Source organism: Heptranchias perlo, chromosome 11 (assembly GCF_035084215.1).
Source record: "Heptranchias perlo isolate sHepPer1 chromosome 11, sHepPer1.hap1, whole genome shotgun sequence".
NCBI lineage: Eukaryota > Metazoa > Chordata > Chondrichthyes > Hexanchiformes > Hexanchidae > Heptranchias > Heptranchias perlo.
Genome location: NC_090335.1, coordinates 48,433,950 through 48,461,498, shown reverse-complemented (window position 1 = coordinate 48,461,498; position 27,549 = coordinate 48,433,950). Strand labels below are relative to the sequence as shown.

At 38.3% G+C, this 27,549-nt stretch overlaps 1 protein-coding gene across 2 annotated transcripts in view; it reads right to left on the bottom strand.

Annotated features, from left to right (window-relative positions):
* Window positions 1–3,802: 3,802 nt before the first annotated feature.
* man1a2 (mannosidase, alpha, class 1A, member 2) overlaps window positions 3,803–27,549 on the bottom strand; it is a 142,810-nt gene continuing 119,063 nt past the window's right edge. For both annotated transcript variants that reach the window (XM_067992950.1, XM_067992949.1), the window contains exons 9-13: window positions 22,107–22,222; window positions 20,108–20,327; window positions 16,122–16,294; window positions 13,234–13,349; window positions 3,803–8,747 (exon numbers count right to left, since the gene is read on the bottom strand). In XM_067992950.1, the coding sequence (XP_067849051.1) occupies window positions 8,615–8,747; window positions 13,234–13,349; window positions 16,122–16,294; window positions 20,108–20,327; window positions 22,107–22,222 (758 nt within the window). In that variant the 3' untranslated portion in view covers window positions 3,803–8,614. The remainder of the gene's footprint in view (window positions 8,748–13,233; window positions 13,350–16,121; window positions 16,295–20,107; window positions 20,328–22,106; window positions 22,223–27,549) is intronic.

Below are 27,549 nucleotides of genomic sequence, written 5' to 3'. Positions count from 1 at the left end.
TATTGAACACAATACTCCAGCTGTGGCATAACCAAGGCCAGATACAACTTCAACATCATTTCCTTGCACTTGCAAGTCACATTCTTAGTTATACATTCCAGCACTTGATTTGATTTTTCACTGCTTTAAATCAGGGGCATAGCCACAGTGGGCCATCCAATTAGCATCCAGGCCCACCAAAGTTTGACTGTGATTGCCAAGTTTAAGCAAATTTAACAGGCTTTTTTTTAAACCATGCATCCTGAAGGCAGAAGGTCAGGTATCAGACAAATAGGCTATTTTTAAACTATGTAGCAGACTTTGGCCAATCAAAGACAAAGTTATTGTGATGCAATATTTGGGTGGGATCGTCCTCTCACACAACGAACGACATGCCTGCAGCGTTTGGTTAACAGGTTGAGAGGCATGTGGCGCAAATGTGTTGGAAATTCCAACCGGTTCCATATTTCAACTTTATTTTAAATATATAGTGTAAGCAATGTACAATCTAACTGGAGTGCTGCAGTCAACAAATGAGTCTATTTAATTTCTTGAAAAGACCAGAGAGATAATGAATCCACAAAACTAAGTGGCATTATCATCCTCTTCTGAATCTGCAAATTCTTCATCGACATGTACTTCAGCAATGGAAATGACAACATGTGAAAATAAATGTGGGACCAGTCCTGCTGCAACTACTGCTGCTTCTAAGAGTATGGAAATTCCAAGCTGGTCCTCTGATTTATCTAATATTAATGAACCGCGACTTAGCCAAAACCTCAGTGTTTTCTGTCTTCGGCTATCTGTGGTATAAATCGCAGCTCTGCATCACATTGGTATACAAGATTTCAATGGCTGGAATATAGCGTATCTAAAAATGCAATGTTTTGCAAAATGTGTAGGCATTTGGGTGACTCTTGTTCTGAAGATACATTCAGTCAGAATGGCTTTAGTGATTGTAAGCATATACACCACACCTGCTCCAAACAAAATCAAGCAAAGCACATGTAATTGCACTCTCTAAATATGACAACCATAAACAGTGTCAGTGATCAGGTCATGGAAATGTTATGAATCAGTTAAACAAGAATGTAGTGAACACCCGCTTTTATAGATAAAAATTGTGAGCATATTAAAGTCATGCTTGACATTGTGCTGTTTTGTGCAAAACAACAAATGTCTTTACCTAGACACAGAGCAGCTTTAAACAAAGAAAACTTTCTTGAGGTTTTCAAACTAATCAGTAAATATGACAAAGGAATTCAAAGTGGACATGATAAGCTTCTTAAAAATGCTACAATAATGAGCCCAAATGTACAGAACTACCTTCTAGAAGCTATAGCTTCATTACTTCTGTGCAAGATTAAACAATTAACCAAAAACCCCAATGCTCATTATGCAATTCTTGAGAATAAATGCAAAGATCTTTCAAAATGGGAGTTTGTTGCATTATGTGTTAGATACATGCACAATGGAATCGTTAAAGAAAGAGCGGTGGGATTATGAATACAGTTGACATGACTACAAATGGAATGAGAAAATTCTTCAGGTTTTGGGCGTGCTTGAACGGGATCCAAAATTGTGTGCCAGCTTCAGTTTTGATGGGGCTTCTGTTATGTCTGGAAATAAAGGAGCACATGTAATTTTGAATCTCAAATTTCAGTGAGCGATTTATGTGCATCACCACCGTAACCTTGTTCTTTCTAGTGACTAAAATATCTGCAAATGTTGCCACTTTTTTGAGGTTATAAACTCGTTGCATGCTTTTATAACAGGAACTTCTCTCTGTTTTTGGAAATTTCAAAACAATTACATCCTGAGTGACAGTGCCTCAAGCTTGAACGGGCTGGAGCTCCAAGTCTGATGCGGTGAGCAAAGTACCAATGCTCTTTGATGTCATACTTTAAGTGTTAGTAGAATATACAGAACGTTGTGGATGAACAACAAGTGGCTCAGTCTCTCCAACAGATTCATATATAAAAAAAATCATGTTTTAGCAGAAACATTTGGAAAATTGTTTGAAAATGAGTGACTTTGCTACCAAAAAGGTTGCAAAGCACAACTCTATCAATTACTTTGTGATTTAAGAAGCAACAAAGTGAATGGTTTCAGTCAGGTGCTGAAGTTAACCGATGAACTATTGGAGAAGTATGACATTGAAAACTGGGGTGAAGCATCATGTCGGAAGAGGAAATGATCAAATCAACTGGATGATTTGTTTGTTACTTCATCTTTGGGAAAGCCAACCAGGCTGCATTCTAATGAAGATTTGATAGTAATGTGGAACCATATATTAGATTGTCGACTTTCTGAATTCAACAATCACTTTCAGAAGGATACATATGGTCTCATGAAAGCCACAGCTGCATGCATACCAAATTGTACAGTGTTGATATAGACGAAGCTGAAGTTTCAGTGCTTGTTCAACAAATGATGTGCAAAAAAAAGTCCAACACTAATTGAAATTTTAGATGATTGCCACTTAAATATCTTTCCCCATATGCATGCATTTTAATAGTTTTGATCACACTCCCAATGACCACTTGTACCGTAGAAAGGTTCTTCTCCACCCTGAACAGGATTAAAACACCTGCGCAAGTGCCAATACTGACGAGTTGCCTGCATATGCTGTCTCTCCTGTCATTTGAAAGGGACCTGTGCAATTCTCTGGTTAAAACTCTAATTGCCATATTTAAGAATAAGCCCCCAACGCCTTCTCCTGTAGAAAGGTGGATCGGAAACAGGAGGATACTATTCAGGCAGTGTAAGTAATTTACTGCCGTTCATTCAATTTACTAATTGGTTAAAATTTAAAATTACTATGTTCCTGCTGGTTTTGTGACATTGTTTCCTTGGCTTTTATAGTACATTTACTGCAGATTTATGTAGAATCTATTTTTTGTCTACTTAAAACATGTTTAATGGATGTACAGGGATGATATTTAATTTATTTGGGCTTTTATATATTTTTAAAAATCATTTGCAAAATAAATGATTTGATGTGACGTCAGACCTATGGTCATTGCCCTTCCACCATAAGAAAGCACTTCTTAACACAAAGGATAGAGGAAATCTGGAACACTCTCCCTCAAAAAGCTGTTGAGGCTAGGTCAATTGAAAAATTCAAAACTGAGAGAGATTTTTGTTAAGCAAGGATATTAAGGGATATGGAGCAAAGGCAGGTATTTGGAGTTGAGGTACAGATCAGCCATGAACTACTTGAATGGTGAAACAGGCTCGGGGGCCTGACTGGCCTACTCCTGTTCCTATGTTCCTTTTGGACAATTACAGCTGTGGATAGTGGTTAATGTATGGACGTTAGCTGGAAAAAATAAATAAATGGGAATGGTGAGAAAGAAAGAAGAAAATGAATGAGCAGCCCAAGTTGGAAATTAAATACCACGGCAGGCTGCAAAACAATGATGCCGGCTGAAAATAATAACGAAACAAACAAGAAAAGTGCAGGTATAGAAGAAATAGAATGAGCATCAGACAGGAAAGAAAGAAATAAAAATAGAATCATAGAAAATTTATGGCACAGGAGGCCATTCGGCCGGCCGAAAATAAGCCACCCAGCCTAATCCCACTTTCCAGCACTTGGTCTGTAGCCTTGTAGGTCACGGCACTTCAGGTGCACATCCAATAATGCAAGAGATGAAGGAAAGGCCCAGCCCCAAAAGGCAGAGGGGAACAAAATCATCCATTATTTTCGTGAGGCTTTTGCAATGGAAAGATGGCTGTAGCCATACTCTTAAATATATACCTAGGACTCCCCATTTTTCCATTGATCACAACAAGCAGTTCTTCATTAATAAAGCGGAACCAAAGCTGCTAATTTTATCAAGTTAAGTGCTCACACACAGCAATTAAGGTTATCTACAAAGTCACAGCAGAAGTCGAAAAAGTAATCAAGGATAATATTAAAAATCACTTTAGGGATGCTAACTATCACAAAAAAAGGATAATACTGTTGGAGGCAGAGCTTTCTCCCCGGGCTTTAACAGGTATACATTTCAACTGCATTTCATTCATTTCATACTGTTTGGCTGGTTACATTTTTACAGCCCTAGCCTAATATCTTGCTTCCACTTATTCTTGATCTATACAGGAATCCATTATTGAGTGATGTATTTCACCCAGTTCTGTACAACAATCAAGTGGAACAGTGAATGAAAATAAGAAACATAATATTCTACAGTTTCTATGTACCGCATCCTACATGCACACAAACCTTTTATATGGGTAAACACACGTTTAGAGCTTCACTCAGTGAAGCAAATCCATTCAGCAGGAAGGCTACTGGCAATATAAAGACAGTATCGCTTTGGCCAATATTAATAACATAAGAAATGGGAGGAGTAGACCATATGACCCCACGAGCCTGCTCCGCCATTCAATAAGATCATGGCTGATCTTCTACCTCAAATCCACTTTCCCGACCTATCCCCATATCCCTTAATTTCCTTAGTGTCCAAAAATCTATTGATCTCAATCTTGAATATACTGAACGACTGAGCATCCACAGCCTTCTGGGGTAGAGAATTCCAAAGAAATTTTTCCTCATCTTGGTCCTAAATGGCTGACCTCTTATCTTGAGACTATGACCCCTAGTTCTAGACTCTCCATGAAGAATTTTTTTTAAAACTTGATTTTCATCCCCAAAATCCATAGCGATTCTTTCACAACTTGGACCACTTGATCCCAGATACGTTCAGATGGTATAGCAGATGATACAGGTGTTCTTCACCAATATCAATAATGTCACTCTAGATTTGGCCTATAGGAAGTATCCTAGTAATGTAGTAAGCAAGCTTTCCTCTATAGTAGAATGCTCAGTTATTAGATGCTTAATTGCTAGGTGCTTAACCTTGCAATCTCGACAGGAATGGACAAACTCATCCCCCATTTTGACCAGTGGTTTGAGTGGCAAATACTCGGATGAGAAAGGAGCAGTTTTTCCACTTGTGTTTGAGTCAAATTAAACAAGATAAATTTAATAACGCAGAATGATTTGTTACCCACAATATCCTCTTGCTTCTCTACCACTTTTAAAACTAGCTTTGAAGCATGTTTATGGAATAGTCAATTACCTCAGTTGTGCTCTAAACTCATCAAAAGGTACCAAATTTTGAATTTATCTCTGTTAGGGGAATTTTATCAGTTGCAATTCAATGGAGCACTGCAATGAAAAGTAGTATTCTACCTCTAGAAGCCATGGTAAAACTCATTCTGTTCCAAGCACAACTGATATTTGCAAACCATGCAGTGTTGAAACTGATGAGGCATGGACATCATTCTGCTTCCTTAGCTAGGTGGTAGGAAGAGAGCTGAAACTACACTAAAATACATTAACAGTCATTCAACATGACTTGATTTAGTAACTAGAGTTCTGCTGCATCTCTAAACAACTAGTTCACTTAAATTTTCCTTATTACACCTGTACTCCCAATCCATCCATAGAAAAGGACCTAGCAGAAGATTCAAGATTCAGCTGTGACCAGACCAGAGTTTGTGCTTTGGATGAGTTCAAAGTTAAAGTTTTCTTTGACTAGTATGAAATTAATCCCTGATCTATAGAGTTTTTAATGCATTTGGTCTCCACACTGGTCCTCAAATTACGTACAAAATATTTGTCTGCTGGAATATTCACATTATCAGAATTCATGTAAATAAAGTCAATTCCTACTGAACTGCTCTAACTTTCATGATTAATAGGAAATTAGTTAGCAACAATCACTTAACAGGAATACACAAACAATTGCGCATTATTTTCCTGTTAAGCAAAAAAAAGATGAATGTTATTAAACTTTTGTAAATACTTTACAGAATTCACCCAGATTGTGCAATTATCTCCTATTGTGTGAATAATTATTTTACAGAAAATACAGCATTTTAGTGCACTATATCATAAAAGTACAACATTATAGCCATAACTGTTCACATAAATTCTAGATATGAAATGCTTTCTTACTTGGGGGAGGGGGAGGGAGGGAGAGCATCAGATTGCCTGTTCATCAATTCAGCAACAACTTGCACTTATATAGCACCTTTAATGTAGAAAAACACCCACAGCACTTCACAAAGGCATTATCAAAACAATGAACAGCATGCCATCAAGTGAAAGGCGGAGATATTAGGAAGGGTGACCAATAGTTTGGTCAAAGAAGCAGATGATGGTTTCAGTGGCAGAGAGGTAGGGGTGGAGGCAGGCAATGTTACAGAGATGCAAGTAGGCAGTCCTTGTGATGGAGAGGATATGGGGTCCGATAGGTAAGAGTGGAACCAAGTGAGGGCAGTGCCACTGAGCTGCATAATGGAGGAAAGACATTGGAGGAGGATGGTTTGATCGACCGAGTCAAAGGTTGCAGAGAAGTCAAAGTCAACGTCAACGAGAATGGATACTGCAGCATGGTGACAGTCATAGAGGATGTAATTTGTGACCTTAGTTAGGACTATTTAAGTGCTGTAGGAGGGTCAGAAAGCTGATTGGAGAGATTCAAACAGAGCTGTGACAGAAATGGGCCCGAATTTGGGAAACATGTTCAAGGACTTTGGACAGCAAAGGAAGATTGGAGCTGGTGTAGTTGTTTGTAAACAGTGAGGTTGAGAGTGGATTTTTTTTTTGACGGGAAGGAATGATGACAGTGGTTTTGAAAGGGAAGGGGACAGAACTTGAGGAGAGGGAATCATTTACAATGTCAGCTAGCATGTAGGCCAGTAAGAAAAGTTAAGTGGTCAGCAGTTTAGCAAGAATGGGGTCAAGGGGGCAACTCGGGCTGCTGCTGTACATCTGTTAGTGGCCAATTACAGAATGGAATTGACACCTGCTCACATTCTTAGCCAGGAAAGAGTGAGGAAGAGTGAGTGTGTGTGTGTGTGTGTGCGCGCGTGCATGCTTGCTCTGTGTATGTATGTGGGGTACGGAAGGTGGAAAGGCAACAAATTTGATTCACTTACCAGAACTGGTAAATATTAGAAATCCGTTTCCTATTGCCGTAGATCCTTCTTTAATAACGGATCATATAAGAATTCCTCTTCCCCTCCTCCTCAATCCCTCATATACATTTTAGAGCAGCTTGGAAACCAAACAATCAGGTGAGAGGTGGAAGGGGATAAATCCTATTTGATCATGAGAGTAAACACTGGATAATGTAGTAAACAAAAACATCCTCAGAGACATCAAGAGTTTTTAATCATTGAGTACACCTTTGTTTCAGTATACTTAAACTTATGCATACAATCTACTCCTATTAATTCAAAGTCACTTTCTGCTCTAAATAATTGAATTACCCAATAATCTGAATTAAGCAACATAAATAATACAGCATAGTGGGAATTTAGAGCTTAAAAAACTGAAATATCAGATAATTTGAGTTAAGAGGAGCAGAGTGTATAGAATAAATATGTAAGATTACCTTACATTTTACCAATTGTGCAGGGGGTTATGCGGAGTGGAAGCAACAAGAGAATTTTGTGTAGGTTTCATTCAGGGTTTTCATTCAAGAACCTGAAGTTTAAAAAAATTTACAGACCTTGATTAAGTGATGCTCACAACACAGATGTTCATCTCTCCAATACTGTAAAAGATGTGTACCAACTCCAGGAAATTTTGATCCACTCTGTGGGACCCCCATCCACTGGTGCTGAAGAGCAGTCTGATTACTCTTGAACACCAGTCAATTAAGATCTAAGCAGAATGCAAGGTGAGAAACAAAATTAGCCACATTTATAGGCATTTTACCACAATGAAATGGTTCAGCCTAAACTGAAGTGCCAACTTTCTGCCACTAGTCATCTGTTGGGGGCTAATACAGTAGACTATTGACAAAATGCTCTAGATTTTGTGTCCATATTAGAATGGAAATATCCTGGAAAAAGTACATCTTTCTACAATACTGAAAAATATGCTACAAGGGCAGTCAAAGTTCTCCCAAAGCAAATCAAACCTGATGTTCAACTGGGCCTTCATATTTGAAATAGTGATACCAATAGGTGTTTTTTTTTTAAATGACCACAAAGGCTTCTGTATGAGTAAAGAAATTTTGCCAAGTGCAGAAATACCACAAGCACACTTATACTGGCAAGATTCCAACAATTCCAAGACGTCTGCAATCATATGCAACATCAGAACTGGAACAAACCCTCATGTTCAATAAGGAAGCAATCTCTTCCAAGGTTTTTCCTACAAAAATAGAATGCTCTTCTGTTTTTTGCTAGGAAGAACCATGTATGGATGACTCCACAAAAGGGATACTGTTTCTTTAAAAACTGAGGCTATTACACTCTTACCAGGGACTTCAATGGCTTCAGGCAGTACAGGAGAAAACAAAATCCTGTACTACTTACATACATCTAGTGCTGTTAAGCTTTCGTTGAACATCTGCCATGATGTTCATTGTACAGCATTAGTACTGTACTGATTGCCAACTACACCATTGTAAACTTATACATTCGTAGTTACTCTGCTGTGAAAGATGTATTATCCCAGTAGTCCACACCATTCCTGCACAGTTTAATCTCAAATCATTCGAGTCTTATTGAGTAGGATCCATTTTTTTTCCAGCAGATTAGTTGCACTTGTCCTGCTAGCACTACGATACAACAGTGAAGTTCACCTCCGGCTGTCTCGGAGTTCTCATTGAAATGCCACATTTCCAGAAAGAGAAGTGTTCATAGAACGTAAAACAGGAAGAGGGTGAGCTTCTGTGTTGAAAACCCAATAGTCCAAGGGCAAGAGGTCATCACTAGAAAACAGGAGGTACAGGTACCTGAAATTTAAAAAAAACACACAGCTGTTTACATTATGAAGCAAGCTGATTAACCCAGGAAATAAAACATTTTAAAATTTTCAGGTCATCTCCCTGCCTTCATCCCAGCAGTGATCAGTTTACTCAGCACAGACTGCAGATAAAACCTGGGACCTGCGTGTTTGACTTAGTTCTAGAAGGAGTGGTACACTAACAACTGAGTTACTATTGAGTACAACGTTTATTACAACGAAATTATGCATGAAACTGGAATATTTGCACTATATAAACAAAATTCTCCACAGGAAGCCTCTAGAAGTCTGTAGAGCTCAATTGTGCTTAAAAGTTATGCATTCTCCTTCACTCAGGTTCAATTTTGTACTAACACCTTTTTATGCAACCCTTTTACAGCAAGATGTAACATAACCAATGTATTCTTTTCATTGGGAGACAATACACTTTATTCTATACACGGGATGTCTATAATAGTGAAAATGTGAAACATCTCCACTTTAGAGGAATACACTGGAGTGCTTACTTGCCAGTATCAGAGAAGGAATACTATTGGTGAATGAAAATATAACCAGCTTTACACAAAAGATAACTGGAAGCATTCATAAACATCTCTAACAAAAGGTATCAATAGAGAAACTTGTAGAGTTCTTTCAAAACAAAGATCATAGCAAATACATAGGTATGCAAAAATGTAATTTTTATTGAAGGCAGCTCAACTTTTTCAAAGAAAAAGTTGCAAATCCACAAGTTATGAGTTATGTTTGTATGATTTTTTTGAATTTCAACCATCTTAAAATATAAATTAGGGAAATTTTGACAAAGTAGAAATTGTTTGTCTTGCTCAGATGGAAACTCATGCTATGCTAATTTGTCTGACGAGTGGGAACCACCTCTGATATGTAATCTGTCAGAAACCTTTCTTGAATCCCTCTTTCTAAAACTGAACCTAAAAAATAGTGTACAAAAAATAACACAATGTTGGCAATATGCAAAACTGACACTGGTTGTAAAAATCCCATCCCCAGCACTGACATTTTGCACCTTGATGAATAAAACGAGAGACAGGGGGAAAAGGATATTTTTCATTAAAATCTGACTAATATGGGACTGCCAAATTATGCAACTCATTGGAATGTTACAGTTTTCCCACTCATGAAATGAAATTAATTTTCCAACTTAGCAAACTTATTTTGACCCAAGCATTCAACAGTGTTATGGCTAAGAAAGCCCCACCATATATTGAGTTAGGTTATACCCTGTAAATACATAACTTATTTTCCAAAAATGTTCTGCCCACGGCTGCTTTTTACAGAGAGAGATCTTACGTTATAGTGTATGCTAATATTTGAAACATAGCATGTGATGTAAAAGAGTTAATCAGAATTACATACTTATAGCAGGCATAATTATACTGTAAAAATAAAGTCAATACAGCATTTCATCAGTATAAGCAAAATTGTAGGAAACTATCTGAACGTGTCAGCCTTGGCTCAGTGGTTGCACTTTCGCCTCAGAGTCAGAGGGTTGTGGGTTTAATGCCCAAACCAGAGACTTGAGCACATGAATTAGGCTGATACCCAGTACTGGCGGACTGCTGCACTGTTAGAGTTGCCACTTTTCGCATGAGACATTAAACCGAGGCCCTGATTGCCCTCTCAGGTGGACATAAAACAGAGGTCCCAAACATTTTTTGGTGAGCCCCCTTTCTAAGATTCATGTCCCATGCATATCCCACCTTTTTCTAAGAAGCAGTATTCTTGCATAGAACAAGAGAATTTTAATTTCTCAGCTAACATAACATATTGCTTAAGACCTCTCATTTGCCCCCACTCTGACAAAAAAGGCTTGCCCCAAAAAACTGCAAAGGCTTTTCTCATGGCACTCAGCTAAGGGTGTTATAGCACAAAAATGACGTTTTCTTCAGTGATAAGCATCATCCTGCTGAGTTTGTAAATTTTTTTTTGAAGTTAATTTCCAGACCCAAAATATTAATTACATTCTAGAGAGGAGATGGCTGCATAAGGGCCATTTCTTTCCACAGGCCTGAAAACAAACTCAGTCATTACTACACAAAGTGAAAATGACCAAAAACTCTAACGTAACATGATCCTCACAAATGGATACATTCTCTATCACTCGGCTCCCCCATTGGTAAGAGTTACTAAAACTGTCCAAATAAAAAATTCTATCAAGTTCTGTTATTGTATATTACTATAGCAGTGTTTGTAGATCTATAATTGTGTAAACTTTATCCACATAAAATTACAGGTATACAAAACTTAATGTGGAGATGCCGGTGATGGACTGGGGTGGACAAATGTAAGGAATCTTACAACACCAGGTTATAGTCCAACAGTTTTATTTGAAAATCACAAGCTTTCGGAGGCTTTCTCCTTCGCCACACTCGCCTGACGAAGGAGAAAGCCTCCGAAAGCTTGTGATTTTCAAATAAAACTGTTGGACTATAACCTGGTGTTGTAAGATTCCTTACAAAACTTAAGGCAGTGATGGCAGATTGTTAATTCATCTTAGCCACCTTTTCTCCCCTTACCTCCTGAAGGTAACAGCTCACACTGGGGTACAATTCTATCAGCACCACCCGTCCTCCTGCAGCTTGCCTTAGTGACCATTTTTCACATTTCAGCCTGGACAATGTGCTGATTACCTTGGTCTCTTTTCCAAACTTTGTTGGCTGGCAGTTTGCTTGTCCAGGTTTGCAGTTAAATCAATGGATTGAAATTTCACGGTTTCTATCTACAATACATGGAGCCCACCTCATCTGTGCCTCCCGCTCGCACTCGCTCTCTATTGGCCACCCTCACCAGTTGCTGTGTCAGGTGTTGGGAGGGGGGACATAACATGACCAATCACCCCAGTATCCCTCCTACTGTTGCTTGTGGCGAAATGGACAAAAAATGCAAAGAACAGTCTTCAAACAGAATTAAACAGATAAGGTGAATTTGGGAATCTCTGACATAAAAGATCCCTTGGCACTATTTCAAGAAGAGCAGGGTAATTCAGTGTTCTGACCAATATTTATCCCTCAACCAAAGTCACTAACATAGATTATCATTGCTGTTTGAGAGACCTTTCTGCGCACAAATTGGCCTGCTGCATGACTACATTTCAAAAGTACTGACTTGGGTGCAAAGAGCTTTGGGATGTCCTGCGGTCATGAAAGGCGCTATATAAATGCAAATGTGTGTGTTCTTTCTTTCTAAAAGCCTAGGATATTATATAACACTGACTAACTTCACCCATCCACTAGAATCTCTGTTGCTAATTTTGATTCTCATCAAACAGAACTCTCTGCGCTATTTATTAACATAATACCTACGCTTAGCTCTCAGTGACCAGCAGATGGAACTAACAGCTTTATAAACAGAAGTACAACAGGAATATTTTTGTTGGCTTTTGAAAAGATAAAACCCTAGAAATATTGTATGAAGGAATACCTTAAGAAACTACTCCAGGGGCCAAAAATGTGGTGCCTCATTGTCATTCCAGAAACTTATAAAAGGCCAATCTAATATGATAGAAAAAGGAACTTTCTTTACTCGTCACGCAATCATGCCATTCAACGGTCCCTTCAATTTTCATATGGCATTTATAATGTACTTTTGCTGCAACATGACGTTAACGCAGGAAATGCCCCTTCATACAATGCATGCAGCTGCAACAAGTTTCAACATTCACAGGTAACGGCAGGCAGACTGAATTCTAAATAACCATGAATTTTAACAATTTCATTTTTTTTAAAAAACACCAGCTTAGTTGAAAAGTCTTTGCTTTATTAATTTTAGCTGTAAATTCTAAAAATGACTAAAGACAATTTCACTTAATAATCGTACCCTAGGAATACTGAAACTTCTTGTTGCCACACACTCAGTATGAAGGAGCAGTCAGCTGTATCAAGTCCTAGCAAAGGTATATCACTGCATATACATTGGCACCTCCAAGATCCAAAAATAAAGACTAGAAAATGATAACACTGTTCATTTAATAGAGATGGCAGAGAGTAAATAAAGTTATTATTTCTATCAATAACTAGGCAATTTTATGTATGTAAAAAGAGCAAAGGATAGCTGCTAGGGTCTGTTTTCAGCCATTCTCAATAGTATATATGCTTTTAATTTATTTAGAAGCAAGAACGGACAATGAATGATTCAATCTTTGGGGGGCGGGAAGAGAGAGGGGGAGCTGACATTTAGGAAAGTACAACCTATGTTACTTCATGTACCATCCCATTATTAGAGGGGTCAAATGATAAAGTGGCAATATCTTCAATACTGCATAGAATTAGTTTTCATACTTTAAAACAACTCAGGAAAGATTGATATCAAAGCAGATTTTTTTTTTTTTTTTTTAAAGTCTCATGTCCAGTGGAAGACTCTCATTTTTATAAAGTAATACTGTGAACACAGAATATGGTTTACAGCAGTTACTAGAAGAAATCCAGCCAGCTAGGTTTAAATACTGGTTGTTTGCTCACTTTAGTGTTTCAGCCAAGAAGAAACTTTGTTGCACATCATCATAGGCTGGCGACGAGGAGTAGACATCTTTAACACCCGAAAATCCCCCGATTACCCTGCAGTACTTGTCGATAGCCTGAAAATAGAAGCATGCTTATCAAAATACGGTTTCACACTTATTTTTTAGATTCCTGGGGTAATTGCATGTACTACAGAAGTATCAACACAAAGCTTCTGCTGGCTAGAAGCTGGAAATGAAGCATGTATTCATAATTATATAAACAAATCTAAGAATGTCAAGGTGCAACAACTGAAAATATCTAATAGTCTTTCTGCAAAATACCAGTAACTGCAGGCACATCAAACATTCTCTAATCAGAAACACAATTGGGTCTTAAACTTTTTGCTGAAAATAATTTAGAAGACTAACTGCCTTTATTATATCTGAAGCATCCTAACTGAAGAAATTTAAAAATGAGAAGTGCTTCTCAACAACTGCAGGAGTTTCATTTAAATTGTAACTAGCCTGAACAGCAGTAAATTTCATTTTTGGGGGAAAATTTGCGGTGTTCAGTTTTGATGGACGAATTGTGGATGAAGTTGCCTCTAATATTTATAACTTGTCAGGAAAGTTTCACAATTATCACTGAAACCACAACATTCCAATCAATTCTGTCCCATCAGCATTAATGGGCGAGTACTAGTGACATCTTACCATGGGGGACCAAAGCCCCCATGTACCTTATTGATATTTTATGCTCATGACGGAGTTCAAGCTTATACTGTAAACTGAACTAAAAGCATTCCTTTGGGCACCAGAGAACTATAAAAGCAGCATTACCTCTGGAGTCAGATTGCCTTGATGCCAGACACCATTAAACATGAAAGGATTTGATGCAGATCAAGAGGTCTATTTCAGATTTGAGAGTTAGGCTTACTCTCACAATATTGATAATATATTAAAAGTGTCACAGCTACTTCTTGTAACACTTTCCTGCCATGCCTCCGTCACATCGCTTCCATCACAATTAAACTTACCTTTTATTTTATAAGCTCTGAGCTCCTCAAACTTGGTCTCCAATGTAGGTGGCACTGTTATTTACTCACCTATAAGACATCCTAGCTACAGTTCCAAGATAAGGTGCTGCGTTTATCCAAAGCACCACCCATCCTGGAATAGTTTGACTATCTACTCCTGGCTACCAATTTGCGTGGGTGTTATTCTTTAACCTTGTTACAAGCAGATACTTGTCCTGATGTTCTCTACCACTCCTGCCATAACTGGACCAGAATATCCAGGCCCTCAGCTGCACTCCCAAAAGTTGTGTTCCTAGAGACTGGCTTTGCATTTCAGACCCATGGGTTGGTGAGGGAGTATAGTCACAGTGGGGAGGAGGCAGACGAAGAGGGAGGGTAGATTTATTCAAAGGGTGTTTTATTTTTTAAAGCTCAAGTGCTTTTTCAGCATTTTTATTGGGCCAGAATTTGCTGGCAAAATAGCAGCAAGTTAAATGTACATGCCGTTATTAGTTTGTAAATTGTTCAGCAATTTGTGGTGAGGAAGAGATACACCGTGAGTTACGAATCGGCACAAATTACTGAATGATTTGCGCAGCTCCGCCATTAGCCTCACGAAAACGGTTACTTGCCGTCAACCTCCCAATGAGTTTCAAGAAATTGCTGCATTTGCGCGTTAGTTACCAATTAAACTCGCCGCAGAAAGTTAGGGCTGGTACTTAACAGCGTAAGGACCCTTTTAATGACGAGATTTATGTTCCTGCAACGCCACTCAACCTCTCCAGCCCAGAAAGAGAACAGTTGAAACTGTGGCATCACATTCCTGCAGGGAGTAAATTGTTCTTAGAGATTTTTAATATTTAAAATGTTTTAATTTTTTCCATCTCTTTCTCTTTTAAACCAACCTTTCTTTACTTTATTTTTCTTTCGGTCCCTGATTTGACTAATTCGCCCCTTCTTCATCGTTCCTCTGTTTCTTTCTCAACCCTTAAATCTCATTAGTTAAGGAGATAACCTGTTGGTCCCGCTGTTCACCAAGGTCCCAGATGCCCTGTTGACCTCGCCATACAGTTATCAGCATACACTTCCAGCAATTTGAGGATCAAAAAATTTTCCAGCTGAAGGGTGAGAGAAAAAGTCTAACTAACAGTGCCGCAGCAAGATGCCCTGCTCCAGCAAATTCTGGGCCATTATTTTTAAATGCTGGTGCAGTTTTCAAAGAGCTAAATTGAAGTATGTGGGGTAAGATATCTGGAAGTCGTATCCCTGCAAGATGACCCCTTATGCATAGCAATATGACAGCTGGGTGACTACAAATATCTAAGTAACTATTCATGAACAAGGCACTTATTTCTTATATTAGAAACCACCATTAAACAGAATCGAATACAATGTGTATTGTGTTTGTGATATTAAACTGGAAGCACAGGCAAGATAACAGTATTTCCCCTCCCATAATTTCAAAGCTTTCAAAAAAACACAAGTGTAGGCAAATATTACATCTTCCACAATGAACAGGAAATACTTGCAACTGGTGATGAGTGACCAAATCTAGCTGTAAATGAACAAAGGAGCATGAGGAAGAGAAGAAAAAGAGCATGAGGAAGAGAAAGACAAGAAAGAGAGAGGAAAGGAGGAAAGGAAAGATCGCAAGTGTGTCAGTATAAATAACCAATGTGGACAAGATGGGCTCTAGTGCAGCTAGGGAAAGTCATTGAACCAAGAGGTACATATACATGGGTACAGTTATACTCAGGATTTTTTAATGTAACAAACTAGTGGAAAAAATAGCTATTATCACATAAAGATTACTTTTGTTAATGGTACTTTTTAAAGTCAATGCCACCTGAAAGTTACTTTTTTCTCCATTTTGTGATTTTGCATTTCTCACCTGAGCTGCCTCCCAGCCCCATTGCCTATATTTGGGGTCATGCGTGAATCTCCACATGTACCAGTAGGTTTCTATCACTTCTGGCCGGAGGATGTAGTATTTTTCATTTTGTCTCAATGCCACTGCCTCTGTCCCACCATCAAATTTGAATGCCTCAGGGCCCAACTTTAGCACTGTTTTTTAAAAAAAGAGGGAGATGGGAGAAAAACAAATTCACATATTAACAAATAAAATGAGCAAATCAAAAAACTCAATAGTTTACACCAGAATTCTCAAGGTTTTAACCTTCCTTACTAAGAATGGCTGAAAAACATTATTAGATAATTCCTCACTGTGGTAGATGCCTACACTCAGAAGTCATATGTTTTATTTTCTGATGTATACAACCAGTATCAATTATTTTAGTATGTCTTTTCCAAATTGTTTTTTTTTTTAAAAACTGAACTTGGTGATCAAAGTAAGGGATGGTAATGACTTGTAATAAAACAAATTCTATTTTGCACTATCATTCCCAGCACCGATTAAGTACCGTTCAAAGCTCTGGAAAAAAATTAAGGCCCTTGGACAAAATAAGCCAGACAAGTCAGCATATAAACAGGACCCTGCAGTAGGTTCAAAAGGAACTGAACTTTTACCAGCAACATCAAGCACCTGATCCCCCTTTAGTCAGTAAAGCAGGACAACCAGGCTATTCTTGTCATGTGCATGAAGAAGTAGGTTGGAGAGCATGATTCCAGTGATTCAATAGCTCGTCCACCAGCATATTTATGCAGATCTATTAGGAGCAGCAAAAGCACCTGGGCCAAACAAATTTCTATCCAACTTCTGCAAGAAATTAGCCCCGAAAGTGTTGCTTGAGGTGACTGTTACAAGTTTAGGGTCTTGCATTAGATATTCTTTTGTGTACAGTGGTATTTGTCACCCCTGTATACAGCCTGAGAGTCTTAAGTTTAGGGGTGTGCCCATATAGCCCAATATCTAACTTTTCAATAGTGTAAATCATGCGTGTAACAATAGTAGCCCCGTGATCTGAACTGGACATTCATGTCTTTTGCATATGTCAATGCAATCTTTTCAAAGACGACTGAGAAAACACATGGTAAGACGTGGACAGATACAAATCATTAAGCTGCTTTATTTCACAGTAGGTGAACATACAAAGCAACAGTTATTATCGGACTCACTTAATTCAATCAGTACAACTTGTCTTTATGTAATAATACAAAATAATAAACACACTATACTTCCCCATATCAGTGGGTCATCTTGCTTGACTTAAATAAAATAATTTCTGCATTCTAACCTCCCGAGTCCGGCAAAAGCTTACCCTCAGCTTTTTATTTAAAAATCTGACTGACTGTCTGTATCGCTATTTAAAAAAAAATCACCGTGTTCACAACCCAAGAGAAAGGCCTATGCCAGACAACTCCTGCTGAATCCCCGTGACCAGGGATCTCCCAACAAAATGGGTGTGAGGTGCTTATTGATTACTGAGCCAGCTAATGAACTGCTTATCATTAACAATCCATGTCAGCCTTGGCTCACTGGTAGCACTCTCGCCTATGAGTCGGAGGGTTGTGGGGTCAAGTCACCACTCCAGAGACTTGACCATATAATCTAGGCTGACCAGTACCAAGGGAATACTGCACTGTCGGAGATGTCATCTTTCGGATTAGACATTAAACTGAGGCCTTGTCTGCCCTCTCAGGTAGACGTTAAAGATCCCATGGCACTATTCAAAGAGCAGGAGAGTTCTCCCAGTGTCCTAGCTAATAATTATCCCTGAACCAACATTTAAAAACAAATGATCTGGTCATTTATTTCATTGCTCCTTGTGGGACCTTACTGTATGCAAATTAGCTGCTGCGTTTCCTACATTACAACACTTCAAACATACTTCATTGGTTGTTAAACGCTTTGGGATGTCTTAGGATTGTGAATGGCACTATATAAATGCAAGTTAGTTCTTTTCTCAAAGAAAGAACTTCAAATCTAACTCGTTAGCATTTAACCACCTTTTGTCTTGATGCCATTTCTTAAAACAATTGTGTGAATACACATTTCTTTAAAATATAACTTTTAAATTTAACTGTCTCCACATTTTTTTCACAGAAAAGATTATCAAAAAAAATTCCAATATATATCAACCAACGCAATGGTTAGGACCAAATCTATAGTTGATTTCTGGAATGAAGTGGATATTAAAAAAAGATGGTCTAGATTGCACTTCATAAAGGCCAATCTTGTTTCTAAACTGTGACTCCAAAATCCCCAAATCAATAAATATTGACCAGACTCCATCAATAATGCAAGATGTCAATTAATTATTCAGGAATCAATTGCACTACCAATTGGATGCAAAAAAGCCATTCAACTAGGCAGCTGTTTATAGGATTTTGTTATGCATAAAATGGCTGTTGCATTTGCCTACATGAGATTTACTGCACTTCAAAGTAATTCATTATATACCAAAAATTTGAGGTACTATGAGATGCTATAAAAATGCTAGTCTTTTTCCTGCCTAAATATCTTAGCTTTAATACAGTACAATTGGCTATAAAATTAACCATTCCAACTAGGAGGCCATGTACCTTCTGCTCCTTACAGTCTGCTAAGAAACCCTGCATCAAACTTAGTTGCACAGCTCTGTGGATACTGTGCAACAATCTTCCTCCTCTGCTCTTTGCACTAATATTAGGCTGCATAAATGCAGAATATCCTACAGTGAAGTTACACATCCAAGAAACACATTCAGGTCAGCACCAAGCACGACTTCTGCTTGTCAGTGATAATTTCCCATTTAACTCCATCCTGCTGCAAAAGTGCTAGTAAACTATCAATCACCTCAATTACAGGGTTTTGATCCATGCCAATGCTTCTTTAACTGCTAGACGGGATAAGAGTAGGAGGCAACTAAATAGTTAATGTCCCACTTAACCCACCCATGGTGTATGCATATGTATATCTACTTTGTGGAAACAATTCCTCCCTAAAAATATTGCATGGATATGTATTCTATGGAAAACTACTCAGTGACAGAAAATCAGTGGCTAAATCAGGAGAAATTCTTATGGACCACTCATCAAATAGCAAGGATTTAGGGTTCTATCTAATGGATGTACATCCTCTATTAGATACCCAGAAAGACACATACCATGCATCCACATGTCACATTCAACTATTAAGTGTCCAATACTTTTACTGTACCTAGTAGATGCATCTCAGACCATCCATGAACGTTCTGGCATTCATTGTTTGACTATCTTAGAAATGATCAATCAAACATTTTACATGTTCAGCTTATTAGTTGATAATGTGCAAAACAGAAAAACAGTTGATGTAGCATGGGGAGGAACACTTCGGTATCCTTCTGGGGTATCCCAATAGAGGATCCTCATCTGATGGGTAGAACCTTAGGTGCTTGCTGTTTGATGGCAGTTTTAAAAAAGTTCAGAGCTTTGTCTAAGCTGCCAAACTCCAAGCGTGGAAAGACATACCTTTCTGAACTCATGAAATTGCTAGTCCCCACGCTATTCATCCTTATTCTCAGTGAAGCTATCTAATACATACTAATCAAAACCAAATTATATACTGTATACTCATGTCCATCAGGTTGAAGTTGGTCAAATTAATTTTACTTAAAATCCTTAACTGTGAGAAGCTATTAATCCCAACTGCTGGCCTTTCACTTGCATCTCAGTTCAAATCTCATTTTAACAACCATTAAAAGGCTATTCGTATAGATTTATCATCTAATTCCCCACTAGACAAATAAGACTTTCATGAACACTACCCAAGAAAGTTGTGGATCAGGTCCTAAAATTGAAAATATAATACACTAATTAACATTGTATTCAGATAACACCAAAAAGCACTCCATCAAATACTGGAGGTACAGCCACAAAAATACTTAGTTGATGTACAAAATTATCAGCAAAAGTTGTGAGGTATAATCATAATGCTTCTGCCAGACAGCTGTATCTTACCTGTTCTGTCATATGACTGATGACACGTGTGAGCAATTTCAGCACCAAGCTGTAGGTAATGACCTGCTTTATCATCCGGGGACCCATCTGCTCCTAGAGCAAACATTCCTCCAGCAAAACATGTCAAGTGGCCCATTTTTCTCTCCAGGTGACCGTTCTTCCATTCTCCAATAAAAGTCATGCCACTGTTTGACTTCCTGATCAGATGCTTTTCAATAGCCTGCCAGAAATTTAAACACAAGATTAGAAAGGCAATATCCAACTGCTACAAATTTCAGGTCTGCCTTGGATATTCTCTCATGTACAGCGGTGCTGGTTACTTTTGTAAATAATCTGAGTGTCTTAACTTCAAGAGTGTGCCTATACTGCCTTATATTGAATTATATGATGTGGAGATGCCGGTGATGGACTGGGGTTGACAATTGTAAACAATTTTACAACACCAAGTTATAGTCCAGCAATTTTATTTTAAATTCACAAGCTTTCGGAGGCTTCCTCCTTCGTCAGGTGAACGATTTTTCACATCGTTCACCTGACGAAGGAGGAAGCCTCCGAAAGCTTGTGAATTTAAAATAAAATTGCTGGACTATAACTTGGTGTTGTAAAATTGTTTAGAATTATATGATAGCATAAACCAAAGACACAATAGGATCCTCTTGTGATCTAAATTGGATAGAGCCTTCCACATGTGTGGACTGAGAAACACTTAGTGGCCAGACAGCAAGTGAACATACAGTAACAGATGTAACAAAATCTCACTTACACCAACTGACTTCTGTTAAGTCCGTATGATTAAGAAAAATAATAAACCACACAGCCCTATCCCAATTAGTGAGCTAAATACACTTGCTTTTAGTCCGTCTTAGCATTGACTCAGACCAAGGCATATGCAGGTCATGGCCAGCTCTCCCTCTCAGCAGATCTTGCCAACTGGCTTCTCAACATGTGGGTCTTGGTTCTCTTCCTTCCTGACTCACAGGAAGTTACAACTTGATTCCTGACCCCTTCTCCTGTTTGGGGTTTGGTCAGAGAGCTGCCAATCAAGACTGCTACAATGCCCCCTCCCTCTGAATTTAGCTTCGTGAAAAATTCAAAAGGAAGGGATTTTTCAAACCTCTACAGTGCTATTTTGTTTGCTGGGAGCACCTGAGATGAGAAAATGACTCCCCTATTGTCCCCGATCATCATGGGAAACAATTTCAATGCCTGGTTCATTAACACATCAATTCCATCTCTGCCCTAGCGGCTCCATGCTGAAGGAAGATTTCTAACCTTGGTGAACTCCCTTTTAAATTAAAATCAACACCACAACATTATTCAAGTCCTTGGCATGAAGAAAAAATTGTGACGTCAACTGTGTCCAGTTTTTTTTCAAACAAACATTGTGGGTTTGCAATTACAAATGCTAAAATATTCTAAGCCCATAAGCTTAAAGATTGCACTAGTCACTAATCACAACATCCTCTTATTTTGGACCCAGGATATCAGAAAACAGTAGGTTATCCAAATATACAGTATAAGATTTAATTTCATAAACCCTCACTGCCACAGAACATCACTCAATACACCAACTCAACCGAGAATTGGTGAAACTGAGTTGACACTTGTATTGCAACCTGAGAATAGGTCATAAAAATGTAAGAAATAGGAGCAGGAGTAAGCCATAAGGCTCCTAGAACCTGCTCCGCCATTCAATATCATGGCTGATCTTCGTCCTCAACTCCATTTACCTGCCCGATCCCCATAGCCCTTGATTCCCTTATATTCCAAAAATCTATTGACCTCAGCCTTGAATATACTCAACGACTGAGCATCCACAGCCCTCTGGGGTAGAGAATTCCAAAGATTCAAAACCCTCTGAGTGAAGTAGTACTAAGGTCAGCAGTACTAAGCGCATTAATATAAATATGTATTCTTGCTACCCAATTATAAATTTGCATGCCCCATATAGAATGTCCCAAAATCACATTCAGTGCAGTAAAAGCATGTTTTATTTTACCTGCATGGCATCATCGTACATTTTCCTCGCTTCTGTATCAGTCTTATCAGATACCAGCCAAGCTTTCAGCAAGTATTCGTAAAAACTGTCTCCTAGCCCACCCACAGAGGTATGATCTGCACAGAAACGAAAAACCGAAATTTACATCCAAAACTAGATCATATATTTTTTATCCAGCGGTACAACGTTAGTTGCTGTTACTTTAGTCAGGTGGATTAAGTAATTTGTATTGTAATCGAACTAGAAATTTGATCAATTTAAACTACTGAAAGAGAAAGGAAAGTACTCAAAGAGCAGACAAAACTGTCAAGACACACAGGAAAAAAATATATGATGGGATGGTTTGGAAAATGGTTGCTGCACATAATCAGATGGAAAGATAAGCTGTTAATACAAATCAAAACACTAACTGTTAATCATTTAACCTAGATTTGGGGAGCTGCGAATACTTTGGTAAACATACATGAGCAAATGGTATGGCTGATCATGAAGGAGGAAGAAATAATTTTATTCAGGAGAAAGAAAAAAATGTTTATAAATATTTATGCACTAACACAAAGAGCACCAGAAATAAATTTTTGGAATTAAAGATATTTGCAGATATCAAAAATATTGGCATTACTGGCATCACAGAAATAACCAGGAGATAAAGTAGGTAAAACCTTCAAGCCAGAATTAAGAGAAGGGCTAAAATACAAGTAATTTCAGAGGCATTCTGTGATTGTTTCCTAATATATCATGTGAAGCAGAGTACTATAGAGGATGCTGTAATAAAAACAGAAAGCTGGAAACACTCAGGAGGTCAGGCAGTATCTGTGGAGCGAGCAGAGGACAGAGAACAGATTTAGTATTTAGCCATCTACAAGAACTGATTACTAATGTGGAGGAAAGATTTTCTAGTGATTATAGTAAAATTAAGATTTGATACTACAATAAAGGCTATGGCCAAAAAAAGGTCTACTGTTTTATAAGTGCAGACGTGGGATAGCAATTGGGGCTACATGTGGCTTTAGCACCTGTGGCTAGTAAATCAGTCAGGGCTCCCACTCTTGATCATTATCCACTGAAATCCCTGCTGGAAAGTGATCAGCGTAATGGGTTCAGCTGTGAGGCACTCCATAGTCAAATAGTCTGCCAACATTTACAACAGTTACACATGAAGAATGACCACTTAGGTGAGATACTGGAAGGCTGCCATGGAACCATATTGTAGCATGAGTGAGCTCTTCCAGGAAATGGATGAAAACTGAATTATTTTTTCCCCAGGCAGCAGGCATCAAGAGTTGCGAGGGACTATGCAGGCACAACTTTACTCTATCATCCCTCTGTTCCCAGGAGGCACCACAGCAGTGGAAATGAGTCCTACATTTCCCTTGTTTTTTTGGCTCTGAGCTTTAATGTCACTGTAATTAATTAGGGCTTTAGCTGTAAATTACAACACTTCAGTAACTTGAAGGGTCAACTCTACTGTATAAGCCCCAGTACAAGAGTCAATATTTTAAAAACAAATCTTTTTACAATTTTGGACAGGCTACAGTTTCTGCTTAAGGATTTAAGTGTGCAACAATCCCCTTTGTTGCCCAATGAACCACCAAACACTATTGCCTTTTCACATTAATTAGCAGACAGTAGTAAAACAAATCTCAAAGATAATGGCTCAACTAATCAGTAGTATATGCATCTAGGGTAACATAATGGCATCTACTTTCCTATTTTAGAACTGCCAGATTTCAAGATAAAACTTGTTTTTTTAAAAAAGTTGTATCAATATAAGCACAGAACTTTTCTTTCTATTTGTTTTTCTTGTGGGAAAAACACACATGCACCTGACTGGAATCTTAAATCCATCCAGATAGGTGGATTTTAATTACAACTTCATCACAAAACATTTTTGTAACTGAAATTGTATTAAGTAGATGAAGTATAATTATTAGCCATAAAATTGCACCTACATCTATTGGAAATTATTTCAACAATACAAGGATTATTCTTAAAAATAAGTACATTTATTCATTTTTATTTTCTTTTAAACTAAACCAGTTAGCTGAGAATATGAATCATGTAGAAAATGCAGCGCTTATGATGAGGGGAAATGTGAGCAAGTTAAATAATAATGTTAACATGAGGCAAGAATAAAATTAAGTTAATTTTAGCATAAGGGCAATAAAAAAGCTTCATCTTGGTATTTTCCTTATATTAATCCTTCATAAAGAATGTTATCATATAACCCATTTCAGTCAGCATTCACAGTGACAATTCCTGCTGGCACAAAAATTGGCCTAAAAACAAAATAAAGACATGTCATAAACAGTGCTTATTACAAAAAGGCACCCAGAGGCACTTCAATGAAATAATCTAATCTTGAGGGTCAGATGATGGACACAAACAACCTGGCACATGAATAGAACTTCTGTTCCATCGGTGCTTCTGTTAACTCTTTTTGCTAAAATCTAAACTGGCTTACTGTCAATGTTACAATGAGAAAATCTAGGTAATTTTACAGAGAATGACATATAATTTACAGCATAGAAACAGGCCATAAACACTGGTCTATGCCGGTGTTTATGCTCCAGACGTGCCTCTTCCCACCCTACTTCATCTAACCCTATCAGCATAACCTTTTATTCCTTTCTCCCTCATGTACTTATCTCCCTTCCCCTTAAATGCATTACAGTCATCTAACTTCAATTTCCTCTTGATCTGGGTGTGAATTAGATTGTGTTCATTTAATAATTGTGAATTAGGATGACAAGGTGTCCACCACGTTGTGGTGCCTGGGCTACAGACAACGAACTGTTCAAACTAACAAGTGATTGCAGACATTACCTTCTCATTAGCATTCTATGTGATACTCCTCAGGAATAGTTTATGATTTGTCTGGAGCAAAGGCTGACTAAAATATAATTTCTGATCATCGTTACATGTTAAAATAGGCTGGTTGCTATGCGTGGGAGCTGCAGGTGGTGATGCAGATGTCACAAGTTATCATAAAACTGTTTACTCAGGTATTACGGCTCCATGAATTCTGTGTGCTTCACTTCAAAAGAATGGCACGTACATCAAAAGGATCAAAACGATAAGTGTTCCAGGACTGCCTGCTAGTTCTTAAAATTCTTTGAGCATTTGGGTTTATATATTCTACCTGTATGACATACCTCATGACAGCATACAGAAAGCACACTGGCTTTGTTGGAACAGGTAGGAGTGGAACCAAGCTCGGGCAGTGCCACTGAGATGGACCACAAGAGAGAAAAGATGAAGGAGGAGGGTGTGCCCAGTGCTGCGGAGAGGTCTAGGAGGACAAGAGGTATACTGTACTGCAATCACAGCCTCCTTGGTGACTTTGACCAGTGTGGACTTGGTGCTGTTTACCATAGTTTATATACAAATACATGTACACAAATATTCTCTGATAATATAATGTCAGCATAATAGAACTTTTTAGAATGTAATTGATCTTTCATTTGCACCATCAGCAACACTTTTTAGAGGACAATGAAATTGAAGCTTAATGGGTTTGCTAAATCTATGGAGGGCGGGTACTAGAAGCATATAGAGGATGTGACTAGCTGACTGGGTCCAATGCAGCAATTAAGGTAGACTGTGGAAACTTACATACTGTCGGTCCAAAGGAATTTTCTGTGTAGAATGGATTGATAAAGTAAAAAAAAAATGACAATGAAAACATTTTATTTTGAAGTAACATGGTACTCCATCTAGCAATCATTTATATTCTCTTCACCTTCCATTTTTCTCCCCATCACCTCATTAGCTAGCAGATGTCAGCTGAAATCAGAGCAAGTCACTTAGTTGAGGCACACTGCATGAATAACCAGCAGTCCTGGTTAACTTTATAGATGCTCAACCTTCTGTACCACCGAAGTACATTATTTACTTTTTCTCCTGAGAATTACAATAGTGATACCTATCCCAAAAGTGATAAAGAATTTCAATGGGATATTTAGGATACGCTACATTGATTTAGTTAAAGCAGTCATTATTTTATTCATAGATAACTCAGATTCCAAATGAACCATATGCGTGGATTCTATCAAAGTTAAATATGTACCACTGAATGTCAATAAATATAATCTACCAACAACAGTGACAAAAAGAAAACTGCAGTAAAATCCCATGCTTGGCTTAGGCAGACTACACTGCACTGGGCATGCTGTATTATCCACCATGGCAGACAAAACCAATAATTTAAAGCATGATGGACTAGAGCAGATTTTCCTCACATTACATTTGAATATAAAGGATTGTCTGAGCACAGTGCATTGAGGAAAATCGAGCAGGAAGGATCGTATGCCCAATTTTCTGTCTATTTAAATAAACGGGCAGAAAAATTGCACAGGCTTCACGACAGGCGTGTGATCCTCCCTGCCCAATTATCCTCTATGCACTGCACTTAAGCGATGCTTTATGCAAAAATGCAATAAAAGGAAAATCTATCCCGCTATGTCCATAATGGAGACACTGCTATCTTTTCAGACAGTTATATCAGTTGTCTAAATGGGAAACATCTGCTGTACAAATTACAAACAGTTCACATGCACAATGTTCATGGTGATGCCTCTTTTTATTTTGTGTATTATTTGTATCTAAGGCACTCTTTATTTTTCTCTCTTGGATGGATGTGCTACAGCAATTTTTTTGGGAAAGCAAAATGTTCAACAAAGGAGGTAGTTTTCAAATACTGCTAAAATTGGTGCGCAGTTGGCACAGTGGCTGCTCTGCCTGCCTCTTTGCACCGGCACAAGCCACTGAGGCCCGGGCCTCATTAGCATGTCACTGGCAAACTGCACATGCTTAGCAGGCACTCTGCTGTGGATTGTTGTTTCTGTGAGGGTGGGAAAAACGTTCGGCACCCAGGTCGGGCCTGGGAGAGGGCGAGGCAGTCCCAGGGGTGGGGGGGTGGCCACAAATAGGTTGGAAGTGGGCTAAGTATTTTTGAGGGCCACTTATGCTCCTCCTGGGAAAAATAAAACTTCCTGGGCTGTTTTTTTTTTTGAGTGGCCTCCAGCAGTCCTTAAAAAGGGACACAACCGGCACAATCTCCGTTCATTTGAAAATTTTGTCCTGCAACTGGTGTGGGACCCCGATTTGTAGCTTTACAAAGTCAGGTGGCCTAGTCTCTCATTTACAGGCCCGTCTGAAAATTGCATCAGTTGTGTCTTGGACATCCAAGTACTGCCAAGGTGCCACACCCACCCTGATTTCCACTTGCTGGCCGCTTGTTTTTCAAGTGAGAATTTATCAGCTAAAGACACGAATTTTAAAAATTGCTGTGCATAATGAATATTAATTGTAGTTCAACAAAAGAGAACAAAATCCAGAAGTAACAAGTAAAATACAGTTTAGGAATTGCCCAAATTTCAAAGGTTCAAAAGAAGTTGAGCAAGGAAACTGCAGGATCAAATCACAGCACCATTCCTCAAGA